Source organism: Boleophthalmus pectinirostris, unplaced genomic scaffold (assembly GCF_026225935.1).
Source record: "Boleophthalmus pectinirostris isolate CB_2022bp ecotype Guang Dong unplaced genomic scaffold, ASM2622593v1 HiC_scaffold_1, whole genome shotgun sequence".
In the NCBI taxonomy this organism is placed as follows: Eukaryota; Metazoa; Chordata; class Actinopteri; order Gobiiformes; family Gobiidae; genus Boleophthalmus; species Boleophthalmus pectinirostris.
In genome coordinates this window covers 19,043,602-19,064,340 of record NW_026570970.1, presented here as the reverse complement: position 1 = coordinate 19,064,340, position 20,739 = coordinate 19,043,602, and the positions used below count along the sequence as shown (strand labels likewise).

General features: G+C 41.2%; 4 protein-coding genes across 5 annotated transcripts; 1 reads left to right on the top strand and 3 right to left on the bottom strand.

Moving 5' to 3' along the window:
• The first annotated feature begins 2,515 nt into the window (after nucleotides 1–2,515).
• On the top strand, nucleotides 2,516–5,569 carry fhl2a (four and a half LIM domains 2a). The gene is made up of 6 exons (XM_020939132.2): nucleotides 2,516–2,665; nucleotides 4,396–4,570; nucleotides 4,640–4,814; nucleotides 4,906–5,075; nucleotides 5,140–5,326; nucleotides 5,418–5,569. The coding sequence occupies exons 2-6, from the start codon at nucleotides 4,415–4,417 to the stop codon at nucleotides 5,567–5,569; spliced, it is 840 nt and encodes a 279-aa protein (XP_020794791.1). The 5' UTR covers nucleotides 2,516–2,665; nucleotides 4,396–4,414.
• Nucleotides 5,570–5,919: 350 nt separating this feature from the next.
• On the bottom strand, nucleotides 5,920–10,166 carry cunh2orf49 (chromosome unknown C2orf49 homolog). 2 transcript variants are annotated; one of them, XM_055152336.1, is made up of 4 exons: nucleotides 10,050–10,166; nucleotides 9,734–9,891; nucleotides 8,738–8,963; nucleotides 5,920–7,627 (listed from the first exon to the last, which is right to left on the bottom strand). In XM_055152336.1, exons 1-4 carry the CDS (start codon nucleotides 10,158–10,160, stop codon nucleotides 7,574–7,576), a joined length of 549 nt encoding a protein of 182 aa, XP_055008311.1. In that variant the 5' UTR covers nucleotides 10,161–10,166; the 3' UTR covers nucleotides 5,920–7,573. The 2 variants fall into 2 exon arrangements, with proteins under 2 accessions (XP_055008311.1, XP_055008316.1); XM_055152341.1 differs by having other exon boundaries at nucleotides 8,738–8,960.
• Nucleotides 10,167–11,133: 967 nt separating this feature from the next.
• gpr45 (G protein-coupled receptor 45) lies at nucleotides 11,134–12,297 on the bottom strand. The gene has a single exon (XM_020939221.1). It carries the CDS (start codon nucleotides 12,295–12,297, stop codon nucleotides 11,134–11,136), a length of 1,164 nt encoding a protein of 387 aa, XP_020794880.1.
• A 6,295-nt stretch (nucleotides 12,298–18,592) lies between these two features.
• pou3f3a (POU class 3 homeobox 3a) lies at nucleotides 18,593–19,780 on the bottom strand. Its single transcript, XM_020939192.2, has one exon. It carries the CDS (start codon nucleotides 19,778–19,780, stop codon nucleotides 18,593–18,595), a length of 1,188 nt encoding a protein of 395 aa, XP_020794851.2.
• Between the last annotated feature and the right edge of the window lie 959 nt (nucleotides 19,781–20,739).

The window sequence follows — 20,739 nt, the reverse complement described above, 5'->3', positions numbered from 1 at the left end:
GCCGCATTCACACACACTCACGGAAAAGGTGAATATGATGTGCTATACTTTATATTATCTTTGGCAGTTATTTCAGAATGGTGAAGGGCTGCAGTGTAAATGTACCTTTGGATATATAGACATTAGTGGCATTAGTGTGTAAATTCATTTATACTTGTTTGTAGCTGTGCTGCCCTGCAGGCTAATAAATTCAATTACACAGGCCCTATGGGAGCATACTATGTACAGCACACCGGAATTCTGTGCATTAACAGTATATTAGTCACCACATATATGGCATCACTGAGTCAAGAAAAAACAGCATCTAATTCACCGAAAAAAGTTTATGTGCACACAAACATGATATGCCAACATCAGTGCTAACATTGAAACTTACTGAGACTAAACAACAGCTTTCAGCATTATATAATCATTGTAAAATATCCACTCAAGTAAATTAAAGTATCTTTTTTTGTCGGTTTCTTTGAAGAACAGACCTGATGCTAGATGTTTTGAATGGTGATTTGATTTTTCCTTTCCTCCTTGACATAAATCTCAGTGGCCAAAGAATTTCTTTTTAACTGTATCTGATCAGTTGATTACCAAAAGCCTTCATCTTGATCCAAAGAACTGTTGGATTTGTGTACACAGTAGAGATGGTACACTTGATTCCAGTCCTTAGAGCCATGACTTGAAAATGCTTAAATTAATTTATATTTCTCTATTTTTTTTAGCTGATTATAATGCCCAATCCATTAGTGTAAACTGTCAGGACATCGTTATTTCATATTTGACCCTTGATATCTTTCATTCAAAGTGCTGTTTTAATTCATGGCCAATTCTTTATGTGTTGGAATATAATTTTGTATGTAAATTTCAATATAATACAATTATTTAAAAACAGTTTTCTTACCATCAGTGTATACAATTCAGCAAAGGTTATTCTCCTCACATGCTCTGTCTGATAACAAGTCTCCACTGTGGGCCCAAATGATGCTATTTTTCTTCATCAGTCCTAGTTGGCCATGGGAGACCTTCATTAGACCCATGCATGCTCCACAAAGCCATGTGTAGGATTTGTTTCCTGAGGCTGACAGCAGAGCATTGGCCTCTTCTCCACCATCTGCATCTCACAGATTCCCCTTGCATTTGTTGTGTCAAATAAATGATTAACGGTGAACTCATTAGAAATGGGGACCCGGGCTGACTAGTCTTTATGGTTTGACTGTGTGCATAACACACTGGCCACATCAAAGGTAAGTACTGGGTTAAGCCCTGTTGTGCCCAAACAGCTGAGGTTTTATCCCTTGGCCTGGTGGAGCCTGGCTCCATGTAGGTGCGTGGGAGGGACAGGCTGGGACCAGCTGAACACAGCAGACTGGCAAATGTCACAGAAACATGTTAGTTTAAACCTGGCATGGTCACAGATCATCATTTGTCATTTGACATCGATTACAGGACATGTTCAAAATTAGATCAGCTAAAGAGCCGTTTCCCAGGATTCAATTAATATAGGTTTTCAGAATGGCAGTCTATTATGTGTTCTCACTTGAACTCTTGATTTGTGGTTTAACACATGCTGCCAAAACTGCAAATGCAATTAAATGCAAGTCATCCACATATTATCCAATATTGTTTACAACCCAGTTTACAGCTGGTTAGAGATTTTCTGTGTTCATTTCCGTGGGTGGTAGTTTAATAGTTAATAAGTTAATAAGAGTTTAATTTTGTAGACTTCCTGTTTATCAAGAGTGCCCCACTGCAAACAGGCATATGCTTTAAAAAAGCTTCTTCAGTATTTAAAATATTGAAGAATATATAAATATCTATATACAGTATTTATCTTCAATAAATACCATTCAGTACATGTATTATCAGCCCACACAAACATGCAAGAGCTTAGCATGGCACCTCCCTCTCTGTGGGCTTTCTTGAGAGGGGCACTGATGACGCATTTGCTCATTGGAAAGTGCCCTGAGACCACCGGGTCAGGAAAGCCGGCCTCACTGAGACCAGGGGGCAGCGGTGTGAACAAGACCAGAGGATGCAGAAAATAGTGCCAGATTTCTCTGAAACCAAGAGTGATTACTGGGCCTAGATACCATCACCAACACATTACAGTATGGGGACTGAAGGGGGGTCCCCAGTGAGAAGGAATATAGTGAGGTGCAGACAGATGAGACACTAGAGAAGGGGTAATTCTCTCTGGGCTACACCCTTTCACATTTGACCCCTGGCATCTTTTGTATCTTGTATAGTATACTGTACTGCATAACAAAATAATGTATTCTATTGTAATTATTACTTAATATGTTAGCAATATGGAAAAGGTGAATACCTCACAAAATCTATTTATTCTAGTGTGACACTGGTGTTGAGATGATGTTTGTGATGTTGGCTTCCACACAAAGTGCAAGAGCATAAAGGCGTGACCTTAAAAGGCTACTGGCCTGGTGGGACTGAGTGGGTAAAATGGGGGCCCTGGTGTTATCTCTGAGAAGCACTGCTGTATTTATAGACCATCTCTAAAAACCCCTTCCACTCACACGAGTCCCTCCAGAACCCCTCCCATTTTTTCAATTAGTCCCTGATGGGTGGAGTAATGCAATCAGGAGTAAGAAGAGCTGACAGGAGGCCCACAGCTCAGTCTGCCCCGACTCCACACAGACACCTCCTCGGACCAAAGGTAAGACCCAGCTCCAACTCTCCATCCCTCATCTTCCTTTCATCTTCTTCTCCATCTTCACTCATCACTTCACTTCAGCAGGATGTACTGTCAGCAGTGTCTGTCATCTTCTGTCTACCTCAAACTGCAGTGCTTTCCTCTTCGTACATCTGTACACCTTTTTAATCCCACAATCTTCATTCCTAATTGAGCAATAAACTACAACTTTAAAATCACTTCTTTGTGTGCTGCTTGGTTCCTCATCACTTTCACTCATTCTCCCTTCTCACTCATGTCCTGTGTTTAACTCGGTAAAACAAAAATGTCAGTTAAACAAATAGCTTCTTGAGTATTACGGTAAAGTTCAATTATAGGCCAATAACTTGTAAATTACCAATTAATTATTTCAACAGTGGACAACAAAAGTGGCTCTGTGGTCTTCGCCCATTCATCTGATGGCAGCTGTATCATTGCATACTGGTGCTGTCAGTGTGCTGATGTGTGAATGGTTATGATCTTGTGAGAGAGAAGCAATAGGTGCATTAGCTTCAACAATGTACAGACAGTCTAAGTGTCAACAAAAATCCCATATAAGAGAGATATGCTAGTCGCTCTGGGCAGTGTTTTTCACTGGAAAAAGATAACATAATAAAAATATTGCTTGATTTATGGTTTAAATCTGATCAGATGTTAAAATAATGACACAGATTAAATTCCAAAATGACTTCTGTCTTAAAGGGATGGTTAAGGGATGGAGTTAGAACATTAAAAATGGTCTACAGGGGATGTCTACTCACAGAAAAAGGACAAATCTAGCCACTTCACACACTTTTCCATCAGCTGTCATCTTGCTATTTTGAAGATCAACTTCTTTGCATCCATAATCCCAGATGGGTAGTATGAATAGCTGGAAGGTTTGGTGTGGCTTTAGATTATCTTTTTTATTTTTAGGATCTGGATAAACCCTGTCCTAAGCTAGGTGAGTCATGATGAGAGCAACAGACAATGGAAGAATGTGGGAGGGGGTGGAAAAGCTGGTCCAGAGGGGCAGGAAGATTATTTCAACTGAGACAAGATACAGACCTCCTGAATGCCAGTGGCCACACATCCAGGCCGCATCTCTTTAGAGCACAGTTGTCTCTCAGAAGAAACCAAGAAGAAATATTTATATATATATACACACATACTGAAGACAAAAGGGGAAAACCATGATCCAAATTTGGCAGAAATAGTGATCTTGATTGGTGACCAACTGATTAGATATAATGTTTTAGTCCTGTGAGTCTCAGGAGTCTTATCAGTAAGGGCATTAACTGCATAAGATGGCATGGACAGAAGTACAGTACTTAGGCACAGATGGGATAACCAGATGACTCTGCAGGCCTACTGTCAACAGCTGCAGCTCGTGAGTAGCCATTATTACAAATGCCATTCCTGCCACATACACAGGCAATAAGGGATCTTGTGCTGACAGCTGGAGGTGAGGTGACGGATGGGTCAGTGTGCGTGGCATAGAAGGCGTTGGTATGCAGGGGTCCCTGACTGTCTCTAAGCAGGGAGTTATTTATACCTCCTCATGTCACCTTTCACTCCCGCCACACAGAACAAAATAAAGAGTCGACAAAATGGAGAGGGGTGAAAAGAGGCTATACAGTAAAGAGCATTATACAACATTCCCAGTACAGAGGAACTAAGGCAATGGAAGTACTGGTCAAAATGCACAGATGTTATTGTTGGTGTCTTTGGTTTAGGTGACCACTCACACTCAAAATGACAGAACGCTATGACTGCCACTACTGCAAAGAATCCCTGTTTGGGAAGAAATACGTCCTGAGAGAGGAGAACCCCTACTGTGTGAAATGCTACGAGAGCCTGTACTCCAACTCCTGTGAGGAGTGCAAGAAGCCCATTGGCTGCAACTCCAGGGTGAGTGCTACAACTAACCTTAGGTTTCAGAACTAGTAAAAAGTACCAACTGTGATTGTGGTGTTACAGGATCTGTCCTACAAGGACCGCCACTGGCACGAGGATTGTTTCAAGTGCTTCCAGTGCAAGCGCTCACTGGTGGACAAACCTTTCTCCACTAAAGATGAGCAGCTGCTCTGCACTGAGTGTTATTCCAATGAATACTCCTCCAAGTGCCACGAGTGCAAGAAAACCATCATGCCTGGTATGAAAATAGAGATAATGTAATTAAATTATTCATCCTCCAAACTCAATATTGTATTGCTGACATTATCTTTTCTCATCTGCTGATCCAGGCTCCAGGAAGATGGAGCACAAAGGGAACAGCTGGCATGAGACTTGTTTCACGTGTCAGCGATGCCAGCAGCCAATCGGCACCAAGAGTTTTATCCCAAAGGACAACCACAACTACTGTGTGCCCTGCTATGAAAAGCAGTTTGCCATGCAGTGTATCCATTGCAAGAAGGTAGGACAACCTGCAAAACCTCACCATCAATAGCAGAACTTTTCAATGTTGTTCTGCATTGCAGCCGATCACCACTGGAGGGGTGACCTACCGTGAGCAGCCCTGGCATAAGGACTGCTTCCTGTGCACTAGCTGCAAACAGCAGCTGTCTGGACAGAGGTTCACCTCTAGAGATGACTTCGCCTATTGCCTCAACTGCTTCTGCAACCTGTATGCCAAGAAGTGTGCTTCCTGCACCACCCCCATCAGTGGTACATGCTCATATCCTTATTTTATGCTTCACATACTGTATTTGTACACATTTTCCATTTTAGTCTTTACCGAACTTCATCTTCTTTTCAGGTTTGGGTGGAAGCAAGTACATTTCTTTTGAGGAGCGCCAATGGCACAATGATTGCTTCAACTGCAAGAAGTGCTCCGTGTCCCTGGTGGGGCGTGGCTTCCTCACTGAGCGTGATGACATCCTCTGTCCTGAATGTGGAAAGGACATCTAATCGGATCTGATCAGAAAACAAGGCATACTAATAACAATGGCATAATGTTAGTTTGATTGAGTTTCACATAGAATCTTCATATCACTCTATAAATGTACATTATTAAAAGCCACACTTAACTAATGCTGCTTGAATGCTCACTGTTGAAAACGTACTAAAAAGCCTTTTGACTGTCTGACATGACTGTAAAGATTTTTGTTTGTGAAACATTTAGATATATTTATAGATCTAGAAGTGCAATAATCACAGCTTAAATAATTAATATATGCATATTTGAATCAAACTGTGATTCTGAAAATGAAAGAAATCATGGAGTGTGAAAAACAAAAAAGTGCCAGAGACTTTTCATGTGTGGTTATAAAATAAAATTCTGTAATGTTTAATCCTATAAAGGAATCCAGTATTGACTTTAGCAACATTTTTATTTCGGGTTCAAATTAAGCCCAAGACCATTTTTGGTTTTACAATTAGTTTAATTAAACCAATTACATAAAAAATAAATGTTCATTTTGGCCTGAATATTCCACAACATTATTTCCACAAAGATTAAAAAGTATATTTAAATATACTCTGCAAGTTAAACAGGAAATTTAATTATTGAGCTTGATCACTTCATCATTACGTATGGCCATTACCACACACGATGCAGTTTACCCATCGTAAGCACAATAGATATGAACACTATGCTGCTAGCAAATTAAATAGCATTAGTTGTGGGTCTTTAAACAGTGTAGATATTATTTTAAATAGTTGCTATGCCTTCAAGTGTGGTGGGTGATGGTAAGTGCTAGGGGTGGGCGATATATCGATATTTTAAATATATCGAGTTTTTAAACTCGATATGAATTCTGACATATCGTATATATCGATATAATGCTTATATTCGATTCTGATTTCCCCGCTTCGCTTGTTTACCTTCTCTCTCGTCGCCCGCGCGCCCCCGCCTCCCTGATTTTGTTCGCTCGCGTCTCCTTCACTCTCACTATCGCCGTGAACGCCGAAAGTTGGTGCCAGTGAAAAGCTTCAAGCACCACGAACCTTTTCCACCTTTTACAGACAAAACCATCAGTAGCACATCCTCATGTTCCACCGAGTCGCTTCCTTTAGCCCGAAAGAAGCTAAACGAGCTGAGCTGCATGAGAAGTGCGCTGTTTATGCAAATGAGCCATGCGCTTATGTTTCGTTTCTGTAAAATGTAAACACACGTGCGCAAAACTGCATTAAACACATTATTATCGCAAATAAGCTGATGTGGCTGTAGAGTCGTTATGCTTTATATATTGTAAAGTTTAGTCATGTAAAGTTTATTTATGCAGAATATTTTTATTAATAATCTGCTGCAGTGTCACTTGTACAATAGTGTTTGGAAACGTTGGGTTTGATCTGCAGTGAATTGTGGGAAACCTCAGAGCTCCTTACTGCTGGATAATAACATGGATCTATTGAAATAAGGAACATCCGGAGCTTCTTCTGGTAAATGAGCTCATGGTTATGGGATGGTTAACAGAGTTAATGCAAAGATGAGCTTGTGTTGAGTTGTTTTATTTATGAATGAAAAGAAGGAAATATGTATTATTTCTTTTATTTTACAGTTAAATTATTATTTATGTAATTAGGGTTTTTGTAATCTTAAGTGTTCCTATATGAACTGCCGACCTCTTACACTTCAATAAAAAAAAAAGACCTTGTGGAATTGGCAGATTTGTTTTTGCAGTTTTCAGTTTTAGGGGGTTATTTTTTCTTGAACATATATCGAGATATATATCGTATATCGAGATATAGCAAAATATATCGAGATATATATTTTTGATCCATATCGCCCAGCCCTAGTAAGTGCACTTGAGGTTGTGAAAAACTACAAGAAAGTGATGGACCTATTAAGTTTATTGGACCAGTCTATTCTAATGCTGGCACGATATGTCTTTGTTCTTTGCAACACTGGAAGAAACTTGAGAAAAAATGTACTGTAGAGTTCGGCTCTGAGGTTTGGTGAGGAGACAAACATCAGGGCCACGTCACATGCTGGATCTTTTTCTTTGCCATTGGAGAATCTGAATTCTGGAGGAAAAAAACAAATAAAGGTTAGATTTTCTGTTGGGGTTTACAATTGAAAACTGCATAAAAGCAAAGGTGGAAAGTAATGAGGTAAAATTTGTAAAGTACTGTACTCAAGTAAAAATGTTAGATATCTGTCCATTACTTAAGTACATTTTAAAGTGGATACTTTTTACTTTTACTTCATTGCATTTGAGAGCAATTATCTATACTTTCTAGTCCACTACGTTTCTGAACCGGACTGAAAAGTAAAAGTATGTTTATTATTGTCTGAGACTTGTTGAAAAGGCTGAGGGTTCATTTTTAACATGTTAAACACATTTTTAACAAAAATTACAAATAAAAAAAAAAAGCTGGGGGCAAAATAACATAAAATGTAGTTATTTCTACTGGACAAATTTCAGCACAGATCTTCATCAAAATCACATTTGAAGCTTTATTAGATCTCAAAATCTGTGCAAAATACTTTTACTTTTCACTCTTTAAATATATTTTTAAACAGATACTTTAATACTTTTATTTAAAGATGCATTGTGTAACTTTTCTGGTTGACGGTCCTTCACCTTCTTGTTTCTATGGACACGTCATTGCTCTGTCTGTAATGTTCCACAGTATGAATTAAACAGCTCTTCCTTACATTTTATCAATAACAAGTGGTTTTACAGCTAAAAAAAAAACTAGAAAAACAGGCATTCTGACTGTGAGCGGAATTGCCTCTCCACAGATCTGATCTGTAACTTGGTCTGGTTTGGTCTCCATCAGGATAGAAAGGTTTAATACCATACTAAGAAACATTCCTGACAAAGCAATAACATCTCCACGGAGAAAAGTATTTGATGGTCCCGCTACCAGAAAAGTTACACAGTGTCAGTCTGCCCCAGGGCAGCTGTGGCTACAATAGTAGCTTACCACCACTGAGTGTGGAGTGACTGAATAATGAACTGTAAAGCGCTTTGGGTATCTTGAAAGGCGCTATACAAATGCAATCAATCAATCACAATGCACAATGCAGATTTTGAGTATTTTTTTGCTCTGCTATCCGAACTTTTAACTTGAGTAACAAAATCAAGTACTTCTTCCACCACTGTATAAAAGTAATTCACAGATACTTACAGAGTGATGTTCTTCTCGTGTAAGCTTTGATTTCATTGTGCATGAAGGTGACGTGACTGTATTAAGCTTTCTCATGGGGCTGGCCACATTTGCTCCTGGCGGTGGCTTTAATCGGTCTGTGGCTCCAGATAGATTACTCCCGTCTGATCTCTTCACTTTTGGAGGACCGCTGTTTGATGAGCTTCCATCGAACACTATTAATGGCCGTTTTCTGTTGGAGTCACTGCTGGAAATAGTTAATTCGTAATCAGTAATTAGAATCATGTTGGGTTTTTTTGGACAGCTATAAAAGGTGACCAGACATTCCAATTTACTCGGGACAGACCCAGTTTTGACTTGACTTGCTCCACAAGGGAAATTATTTGAGCTTATTTTTGACCATTTTGACCCCTGCCAACAGTAAAGGGGAAAACAGACCTATATTCTTTCTTAATTAACTAAAATAGGCCCAGAAAACCTAGCTTAAGGCAAAAAAACTATTCCACTAATTATGATATACACAAGTGAGTTGAAAATGGACAATGTTACACACTCTTGATAAAGAGAGAAATTTTGTGCGTGGACAGGACGAGCCGTGCGTGGATAGGAGGGGGCGTGCGTGGAGAGCAGGGGCCGGGCGTGGACAGGAGGGGCCGTGCGTGGACAGGCTGTGCAGGAGGGGCCGCGTGTGAGGAGGCCATGCGTGGACAGGCTGTCTGTAGACGAGCTGTCTGTGGAGGGGCCGTGGTTGGAATGGAGGGGCCGTACATGGATGTGCTGTCTGTGGAGAGGCTGGTGTGTGGAGAGGCTGGTGTGTGGAGAGGCTGGTGTGTGGAGAGGCTGGTGTGTGGAGAGGCTGGTGTGTGGAGAGGCCGTGCGTGGAGTCCACGCCGTGGACGGGCCGTGCGTGGAAGGGCCGTGCGTGGAGAGGCCGTGTGTAGACAGGAGATGCTGTACGTGGAAGTGCTGTCTGTGGAGAGGCTGGTGTGTGAATAGGCCGTGTGTGGACAGTCTGACCTGTGCGCGGCTGATGGTGCGTGCGCCTCTCGGGTTTTGGCTGCGGTCCTGCCCCAGCGGCTGGAGGGGAGTGTCCTCTGAGGCAGCGGCATCACATGGCGCAGGTACAGCTCCGTAAGCTCATCCCGACTCAAAGTGTCCCGTGTATTAACCTTCCTCTAAAATAAATAGAGGAGCGGTTTTGTTTATATTTGTTGCACACGACAGAAGTCACACTCAGATAAAGCATGAGAGGTTTATGGGCACTGTAGCTCAAACAGCACAACAGAAGTGGCACACATGACCCTGAAACTGAATTTTGTAAAGACAGACTTACCTCATTTAAAATTAATTTGATAAATTCCTGAGATAAAAGCTCGGGGTGCAGTAAAAGATCCACATCTGAAGAGGAGCTAGCCTTTCCGTCTTGTCCCGTGGAAGTCGCCATGTTTGAATTTCCCAACATGCCCCGCGTCAAAACAAAACAGACTCAATAAAGCATGAATAAGAGAATAATTTCAACAGAGATATAGAGATTATTATTATTATTATTATTATTATTATTATTATTATTATTTCTTAAAGGGTGGAGTCTCATTATCCAGATAGACTCGATATCTTATATTATTTTAATAGATCCATGCTTATATGTTATGCACAGGTCTACTTGGGCCCTATTTCAAAAAAAAAAAAAAAAAAAAAGTCAATAATTGTTTTTACCTAACATGATCTTGGCGATTTTTGTTTTTGTTTACGAGAAAGACCTAACCATAAGTGGGCTGTCATGCGAGGGTGCAAGGATCCTCTTTTTGTATATAGTTTATGGATCTGAGCATAAACAGCGCCATCTGCTGCTCTGTCATGCTCACGGGACTATTTCTTTCAAGGCTGCCTTTAGTAACGCAGTAAGTAGTGATGAAGATGATGATGATGATGATGATGATAATGATGATGACTGATTGATTTTTTTTACCCAGTAAGTGATGCATGCAACAGCCTTGTGTTAAGAAGAATAACACTATACAATTAGAAATATTTATTGTTATAATCAGGACACAAAGTTCAAAATCTGACTGGCACATTGGTTTAAAGTTAAAAAAAAATAACTTAGAGCTGGAGTTTTGCATTGTGCAAATATAATACAAAAATACAAATAATAACACAGAATAGTGCTTAAGTAAAGGTAAACATGTACTTTTTTTTTTCAATCACTGCATTTTCAGAGCTTGGACTTAGATTGAGCATGTGCTACTTTTTTTTAATCACATATTTTACTCTCAACTTCATGATACACCAGCAAACAATGTCCTAACTGTGTGGCCTAATGAAAAAATAAGAATAGAATTATTACAATCTTTGCTACTTTTTTTGGTTTCTGGTTGTTTATATGGAAAACACAAAAGACATGACGTGTCCTTTGCTCACACAGAAGACTGGCTTTCACTACAGACATAGATATTGCTGGGTCTGACTCTCCTATGGCTCCGACCCGGCACCCTGGGACACAACCTGCAGCTTTTGGGGAAAAACTCCTGACAGGCCTCCCTGAACTTCCGGATCCTCCAGCAGTAAATGACTGGGTTAAACACTGTCTTGAGGTAACTGAGCCACAGGGCCCCTATACTGATGGGGTAAAATACTGAGCTGTAATAAAACTGATGGCTGAAAACTCCAAGCAGGCTTACAATAGTATGGGGCAACCAGCACACAGAGAAGCCCACAAACAGGATGAGAATTGTAGTGAATGCTCTTGTCTTGAAGCTCATGTCCACTTTGATCTGTGGGGGGCGCTGCAGTCCACTAATCCTCATTTTGCTGATTTGGTTGAGGGCTGGTAGACATGAATGTTCATTAGTGTGGTTGTGAATGCGAAGCGTATTGCGTCGCACTGTGTTGAGTATGCACATGTATGAGTAGAGCATGACTGTAAATGGCACAAAGAAAACTGCTACTGCTAAGAGGATGGTGTATCCGCGATCTGCCAGAGACTCGCTGTATCCCAGGACACACTGAGGTGCCCAGGTGCTTCCGATACCTGCCGCACCTGTCCTCCATCCCACCACTGACGGCAGGGAAATACATAGACTGAGCATCCATGAGCCTGCGATCAACACTTTAGCCCTGTATGGAGTCAGCTTGTCCTGGCGCTGCACTATGATAAGGAATCTGTCCACACTGATGATGAGAAGTATGGACACTCCTTCCAGTACAAACAACCAGTAAAGCATGATCGAAGCGCGACAGAAGGTGCTGCCAAATGTCCAGTCCGACGTCGCCACGGTGACAGCAGTGAAAGGCATGCACAGAAGAGACAGCATGATGTCAGAGAACGCCAGAGTGGCCAGGAGGAGGTTGATGGCCGAGCGCATGGCAGGTTTCTGGTAAACAATGAGACACACCACAGCGTTGCCAAGGAAACCAATGGTAATCATAAAGATCATGATGGCCGCCAGTGTGACCCGCAGTGTCACAGATATGAGAGGGGTCCCAGTGTCTGAGGGGGGCATGATGTCATCTGGGACCACAGGGCTTCCCGGGTCCATGAAGACACAGTCCTCTGGCAGGCTGTCATTACAGAGGGACATGCTGTTGACTGCAGCAGGGTATCATTCATAATAAGGATGAAAATCTTTGGGAGTCTTTGTGAGGAGAAGGAGATGTCTTCTGTCATTCTCTCGATGAGACCTGGGAGTGTATAGGGCTGTAAAGACTAATGACAATTTTGTTAGTGCAGTTAAATGCAATGTTGAAGAGTTTATTAAGCTACCAATCTCTGAACATGAACTAATTTTAGGAGTCCTAAGTCCTAAACTAAAACAGTAACAAACAAAAATCTAATCAAAATAAACAAGTAGTAAATTAACTTCTATCTTAAAATTTAAAGGGGTATTTAACAAAATAATACAGTATGCTCATATAATAAAAGTGTAGTAAGGGCAGCCTAAGGGTAAAGTAAAGTAAGCTACTACAAGGCTAATCTACTGAACTAAAATATAATAATACAACCATTCAAATGACATTTTACTGTGTGTGGCCAGTGTTTATATCTCAGACCAAACAGAGAATAAAAGAAAATACAGTTGCACTATAGCTGGGTTGATGATTAACAAGTACACTCTCATATAATAGCTACATTAGACACATTACCCACTTAACACCTTATATTTCACACACAAACGATGGTACACACCCATGATGATAAAGGTGACAGCCTGTTGACTTAGCATGAGCGTGCGCAGGTGTAATTCTGGACACTCTTTAACCATAGACTCTACAGTCTATGTCTTTAACACATCAGGTCTCAGGCTCTGTCCTCCAGGTACAGCACTGTGGGGAAAAAACATCATCATCAGATGCAAAACTCTTGTTTTCACTGAAGTTGTTTTAATGTGTAGACTATAACATGTTAACCCGAATACAGTTTCTTCAGTGGTTGTAGCTTCTTGGTCAAAACAACATTGCATACTCTTGCTGATGTATGTTGCTATAGCAACAAGGTCATGGGTACCATGGCAACAGGCAGTCTCTCATCACGTATTTTGTCAAAGATTAGTCTGCAGGTAAAGGACATAGGCTTATTGTTCTTTTTCACAAGAGACTCGATGCGAGCATTACTGATGAACAATCAATGCCTGAAGGATTTTTTTATGATTGTCTGTGTGCTGTGAGTGACACACAAGCAACGCTGGAGATAAGGCGACAACAATGGAGGTTCCTGTCACACAAAATTATGAACATAGTGTGTCAGAACTACCTTCCCTTGTATACAAAGGTGACGTGCGCTGATATGCAGCAGCGAATAATCACCAATAAAAGGTGTGTCCTATCAGAAACTAAAGCCGTAGCTAAATATGATGACAGCGTGCCACAAGTATCCTTTTGCAATTATGGAGCCACAACGGAGAAATAGTCAACAAATTTCAATTTCCATTCCCTTTGTAATTCACTGCTCAGAATTTGCAAATTTTTGAATAGGTTATGTTGTTTTATCTGAAACATAAGAATATAGACTATACTGCTGTAAGTATACTATACTGCTTACTCTGCAAATGTAAATACAATTGTAGTATATAGGTGACCTACCTTTGGAGCACCTGGATCTATGTCCTCCCTGGCTTGAGTCAATACGATCAGTCACAACGATTAGCGTTTTATGGTACGGCGCGTTTTTTCTCAGATATTCCTTTTCTCCTGGAATTGATCTCCATTGCGCCGCCTCCGGATGATGCTGACGCCAGCAGAGTCCCCGTATTAAAGGAGCAGTCCATGGGCAAAAAAAAAAAAAAAAAAAAAAAAAAGACCATCAATGGACTGCATACCGACAGCCAAGGATACATCTTCTGTAAACATGGACATTTTCAGCTTATTTAAAGAATGACAATTCAAGCCTAAAAATATGAATATTTATTTAGTCTAACATTTTCCCCCTGTCGTTAAAGTAGACGGCCTTGACCTTTTATAGTCAGTCTTTATCATGTTTTAAGAAACACTGCCGCACTATAGACATAGTTATTTGTCCAGAAGGAGGCAGCATTTCCACATGTTTTATCTTTCTCGCGCTATTGTAAACAAGCCCCAAAATGTAATGTTATTTTTTTCTGATTAGTTTCTGATATTAGATTAAAATACAATCCAGTCCAGTCCAAGATTATTGGTTGTAGATGTTGGTTACTGCTGATTTGACTTAAACAAACTGTATACAAATGTTGGGAAATCCATGCTGCACTCTGGACAAAAAGCAAAACAAAAACAAAAACAAAAAACAAAAACAAAAAACAAAGACCAAGCAAAGCATAATTACAACGCTGCTATGACGTATTGTGTTTTCCAGGTACCTATCACTGGGTTTTGGCAGTTTCAAGTGGCTGTTTCAACTGTGAGCAGCACTACTTCAATGGGCTTAGCTCCTGGAGAAGATCTCTGCAGCCTCTGTGTCAGGTCCTCATCAGCCTGTGAAGGAAACCTCCTGAATCCGACTTTACAGGACGCAGAAACATGGTACTGACCACTAGGTAAAAGGATGCACCACACATCACAATACAGTATAATTTTATTATTTAAATAGGCCTATTCATTTCACAGTCTAGAAAAGGACCTCGTTTGTAGAAGGACTGGCTTATAAGAAAGATAATTAGTTTGAAGCAATCGATTCTGAGTTAGTCGATCAAACAAACAACCAGGAAATGCTGTAGGGAAGCAATCTGATTGGTAAGAATAAGAATAATAAGCCTAATCATCGTCTCTTTGATCCTTAACTATAAGCCCTGCCCACAGAATAGGAAGCAGCCAATAGGAAACAGCTTGCCTCTGTCCTCCTCAGTCACATACAATCGACTGAAAATGTTACAGAATAAAAATTAAAAAAAAATAAAAAAATAAATAAAATTAAACACATTGAAAAAGTGTACTTAAAATTCATCTACTGAAATTCAGAATAGAAACAATTCAAACATGTTTTTTTCAGAGTTAAAAAATTTAAAGTGAGAAATTTACAAAATTTTCAACTGGTGAATTCTCCACTTCTTTTGTGTGCTACCCCTGTTTGGTTCATTCACGTATCAACGCTTGACACCGCACTCACACCAAGAGCGACAAAACCACGTTCCTACACCCAGGTCGCTTTCGTGTTGTCTTCAGCCCTTTATGGAAAGTTAACCACGGGCGGGGGTAAACTTTAGTGCCTCACGTGTCCGTCAAAAGGTGTTCACTGAATCGGTGTCACTGCATAAAGTTGACCCACTGCTCTCTACTTCATCTAGTCTCGTCCTGCTCCAAGTCACTCACATCACTCATGTTGCTCTTGTTGTGAGCGCGGTGTGATCCCATCACTTAATTCACTTCATCAGGATGCTTCATTCGCTCAAAATACAGGAAATGCATCACCCAATTCACTTCAATCACAAAACAGAACTTTTACTCACAAGTCAACACGGTTTTACATAGGGTTAACCAGTAAATCAGTCACCTTTGACATGCAATTCATGCTCATTTTAGTTTACTAAAATTAAATAAAAAGTATTCATGGAGATTCAAGTGCAGCTTTTATTACATCAAACTCCAACTACAAGTCCCATAATGCATCAATATTCGCTATGGTAACTGTCAAGGGACTTAAAGCTTATTTTGACAATAATACAACAAATATTGCTATTGATAAAGTGTAGGCTATAGACTTTATAAAGAAGTGGACGATGGGACATAGTGACGTGACATCACCCATAGCATTCGGCTCCAGTCAAATGAAGCTCATCGAGGCAGATAGTTATAGGGGCCAAGTTCTATATTTGGAATTCCAACTGTGAGTATCATAGCAACCAAAGAGCCAATCAGGTGCAAGGCTGTTGACGGTAACAGCCTTTCCGGCCCGCACTGCTGGTTTAGCAAGGAACAGGCACTTAGCGATGAGGGACCCTGGGAAAAGAAGGTGCCTGGTTTAAATGTTATTAATGGTCATATCTTGATTTATGGCCAAAACACTAAAATAAACAAGATTATGTAGATCGGGTTAATACAGAGATTTTAGACTAAAATGGCAAGCCCAGTGGCAGCAGTTACAGCGAGAGGAGCAACAGTTTGTCAATACAAAGTCAAAGGAGCCAGAAGTGTGCTCATGCTCACTTCCCATATGGAATGCGGCGACTAGTGGGATAAATATGTCCATTTACACAATCTATGTTGTAGGGCAGTAGCCTACCTGGTTCATGTGATATGGCCTTATGGCTCCATACTTTCACAATCAATGGATCTGAAATGAAGTGGTGAATCACATGTCCAGTGCACTAACTGTGCAGTGGCAGCTAACCTTGTTGAATTGGTGCACACAGCGTGCGCTTGTCTAAATTGGCATCGTGCCCACGTGTTGAACATGCCCATCAAACCAGTTCCACTTCAGCAGATTGGCACATGCATGCACGACACGTCCCGTAGCTCCAACACATCCGGGGTGCTGCTCAGAAGGACTCATTCTCTTGGTCAATAGTGTTACAACATATGTTTGTTCTATTCCCCCATAAGTTCCACCATAATATCATATATTTTTTCCCTAACTAAATCTTCACAGTGGAAAAGCTACACTGTATTAATAGAGCAAAATATCAAGCAACAAGCAGTCATGTGAAAAGCTGGATCTTAGAAGATACAAATGCAGGTGGATTTATAGGGCTTATATGTGTGTGATTGGAACAAGACAGACCAAAAAGAGCTCATGGTGTCTATTGCTTTGTGCACCATCACCAGGGCCTGAAGAGGAGTGAGGCTGGAGACAGTTTATACCACTGCTGTGTTTTTTAATAATAAGCTAATTCTTTACCTCTGCTTCTCTTTCTGCCTCATTCATATTGTCTCCTGCAATACATTTTCCAGTTATTCCTAGTCACACATGTGTATTGTTTTTTTTCATTGTTTCATGTGTCTCACATATTTTATTTCCTGAAAAACATTATGCTAATAATATAAATAATTCTACAGTCTTACAAAAGGTACGCGTGTGATCTTAACTCACGACACATCTCAGCTTCTTGGAGTAGCTTCAATACTCACTACAAGCCAAGGCCCAAATAAAATATTAATTTAATTGTTTCAAGGGTTGCTTTGACTCCTGAATGAAAAACCTCTTGTGGAGATCAAATAAATCAATGTAATACCGTATGATATAATACAAACATTTCAAAATAACATTGTAGTTTAGCTCTGTTTTAGTTTATAAAGTCGGTGTCACATTATTTCCTCAAATTCTGTTGATTCAAAAAAGAATCAACCCTCTGAAAATGGTTCCTAAACCGACCCACTGACAAAGTGCTTAGAAGACCACATCAGCCTGGGATGTGGTTTAGAAAACCATGGTGACTTTGAGATACATTTTATTTAGCCTGAGTTCTGCTCTGCTCGCGCCTCATGGTGGAGCAACTCACCTTCTGACAATCCCAGATCAACAAAGTTTCATGCACATTATTTTAATGGATATACACCACATTATGATTGTACCTGTATTTTAGAAATGTAAAATAAATGGATGAATCATAACTTTCGACTTTACTTTGGCCATATGTCTGTGTCTAATTAATCAAGTCACCAAGATTGTCAAAGTGCAATCTTTACAGAGATGGTTATCCATCAGCTAATTATCCAGGCATCACCCTCTGCCACCATGGCAACCACTGCTGATCTGTCCATGTGGTACTCAACAAATCCACATATCCACTATATGTTGTTCAAAAATGTATGAAAAAGGGTGAATATAATTTCTTTACATTTGTTAAATTATTTATTCATCCTCTATTGAACTTTAGTAGACCATAGCCTAAACTTTTCTTGTTTTGATAGGCCTATGGAAGTATTGAATAAACACGAAAATATAGCCTACAATGATCGCACATCAATATTTTATGAGAAATTTATTAAATAATTCGTATTTTACATAAAAATAGACACAGTGGAAAAAAACAACAATAAATACTTCATTTTTCAAATCTCACAAAGATTCACAACAGACAGTATCCTACATAAAGAAATATTTTCAAAGGATTCCTTGAATAAAACTTGGAAAAGTCACACTGAATAAGCACACCACACAAAGTAAAGAAATAAAACATTATTGCTTTCAACTGCAATTCCTTTCAGTAAAGCTTGTTACTAGACTTCTGTTTGCCAAACATACACTGTAGTCTTTGAAAGGACATAAATATCTGCAGCAAGATGTACAGATTTAAATGCATCCTCTTCTTTTGGTTTCAACAGGTTCAGTTTTATTTGATCTGACTTAAAATTTTTCCCCAAAAGGCTGGTTTATAGTGCAGTAAAAAGGTTTTAGGCAAGCTATGGGAAACAAGAAAGTTGTTGATTGAACTTGTTCTATTTCCCGGAGTTGTCCCGGGATTTTTCTCACGTGTCGCTGTACATCCGTTTGCAATCCACGGGCGGTGACGGAGTGTCAGGTCCCATGCTGCCCACCTGTGAGTACGTGTCCTCGGGTGAGCGCGGCAGTCCTGGCGGCGTCATGCGCTTCTCCTTCTGCCTGCGGTTACAGAACCAGACGCGCACCACCTCCTTCTCCAGCTGGAGCGAGTCTGCCAGAGCGTTGATCTCCTGGGCGGACGGTTTGGGACACTTCAGAAAGTGACTCTCCAGTGCGCCTTTTACGCTCACCTCTATGGACGTGCGCTTTTTCCGCTTACGGCCCTGTGTAGCGATCTTATCTATACTAGTGGGGCTTCCAGTGGTTGAGTCTGCCTCCTCCAGCCATTTGTTCAGGAGCGGCTTTAATTTGCACATGTTTTTAAAGCTGAGCTGCAGCGCCTCAAACCTGCAGATAGTGGTCTGTGAAAACACGTTTCCATATAGCGTGCCCAGCGCGAGCCCCACGTCGGCTTGCGTAAAACCAAGTTTGATGCGACGTTGCTTGAACTGTTTAGCGAAGTGCTCCAAGTCGTCAGATGTCGGAGTGTCTTCATCTGAGTGTGGCTCGTGCGCCACGCCGTGGTGCTGATGGTGCGTGTGGTGCGCGTGCTGGCTGTGGTGGTGATGGTGTGGGTCCAGGTCAGGGGAGTCACCGCGCACAATGCCAGAGTGCACGAGGTTGTGTCCGTGCGCGCTGAGCATGCCATTAACCGTAAAGCCGGTCTGAGAGTATCCCAGGGCTGGGTCCGTAAGATGCGCGCCCGAACCGCCTCCCCAGCTACTCGCGTGCGTCTGGTGTCCGCTCAGGTGTGTCCTGTGGTGCAAAGTGGAGCCAGCGTGAAGGTCCTCGCGGGACGAACCTCTCTTTGCCTCCTGTGCTGGTGCGCAGGGAGGCCACCCGGACCCAGCTTCCGCCGCTGCTACTGCGGCTGCAGCGGCTGCAGCTGCTGCGTGAGGGAGCGACGTAACCCACTGGTGGCTGAGCATGTGACTCCCATTCCCCACAACAGCGCCTTGCATAAAGTCGCTCTGCGTCATCTTGACCGGTGGCTCTGGTCGGTAGCCGCTGGATCCCGTGGCGACCGGCTGCATACCTCCCCTTCTGTCGGTGTGCAGGACCCTACTACTGGATAGATACGGACTGGACGTGGCGGCGGCCATACCCCAAAGCATAGGTGTGCGCGTTTCAGAGTTTAAAAGCTCACTTCAGTCTGGTCCATTGGAAGTTTTTCAAGACGCACTTGTGAAAAAATGAATGAATTTACAGAAACTGAGAAACATCATAATCAGTAGAATAAATCGCTCCAAAGTTTGCCCTCTGTGACCACTTTGTTAAATCCACCTCATATGGCCGTCTTCTTTTAAACTGTCTTCAACTTGTTTCTTTTGAGATAAAGGAAAAAATGTCCTTTACGCAAATTCCTTCAATAATTTACTTTAGGCATTGCGTCCCGTGCGTCTTCCTGACTGAGCGGCTGAGATGTGTTTACGTTGTGCCTCAACCACGTCTATTAATTTCCCATCCTCATCCAATTACAGCAGAATGGGTGCGCGAGGTTTCCGCTGATTGGACACGAGGAGGATGAGGAGTGTCATCTTGTCCAGAGTATAGGAAAAGTTCTGCCATGGGACACACACAGTTGGCAAAAAAATATACGATCTAACAAACAATGATTTCTCATTTGAATCGGCTATATACAGGTTTGCATCATTTAGACCTACTTCATGCGAAAATAATACTCACATAAAAGAAAGTCTTCCCTAACCACAGTCCATGAGCGTGTGGAGCACAGAGCTTTTGTGGTGCCACTGTCAAGGATACAGCAGTCTGCTCAGAGCAGGTCCGGACGTTCATTGCATCTTAATGTGCGCTGCTTTTCACTTGGTCAAAGCGAGGCCACGGTGGCGTGACGGGACGCACAGCTGAGCACTGAAGGAGTGAGGAATCCACCTCTGCCTCTGAATGGAAAAAATCACTTGTGGTCTCTTCTTTATGGAATACTTATGGACTGTTTAATGTGCAAAAGGATTTTAATTTTACTTCCTAATTTTACGCTTCCAAAACCATGGGCCATGCATGTGCAGCTTTAACAACAATGCAATATACAACAGTATTTATAGTCTCACACAGT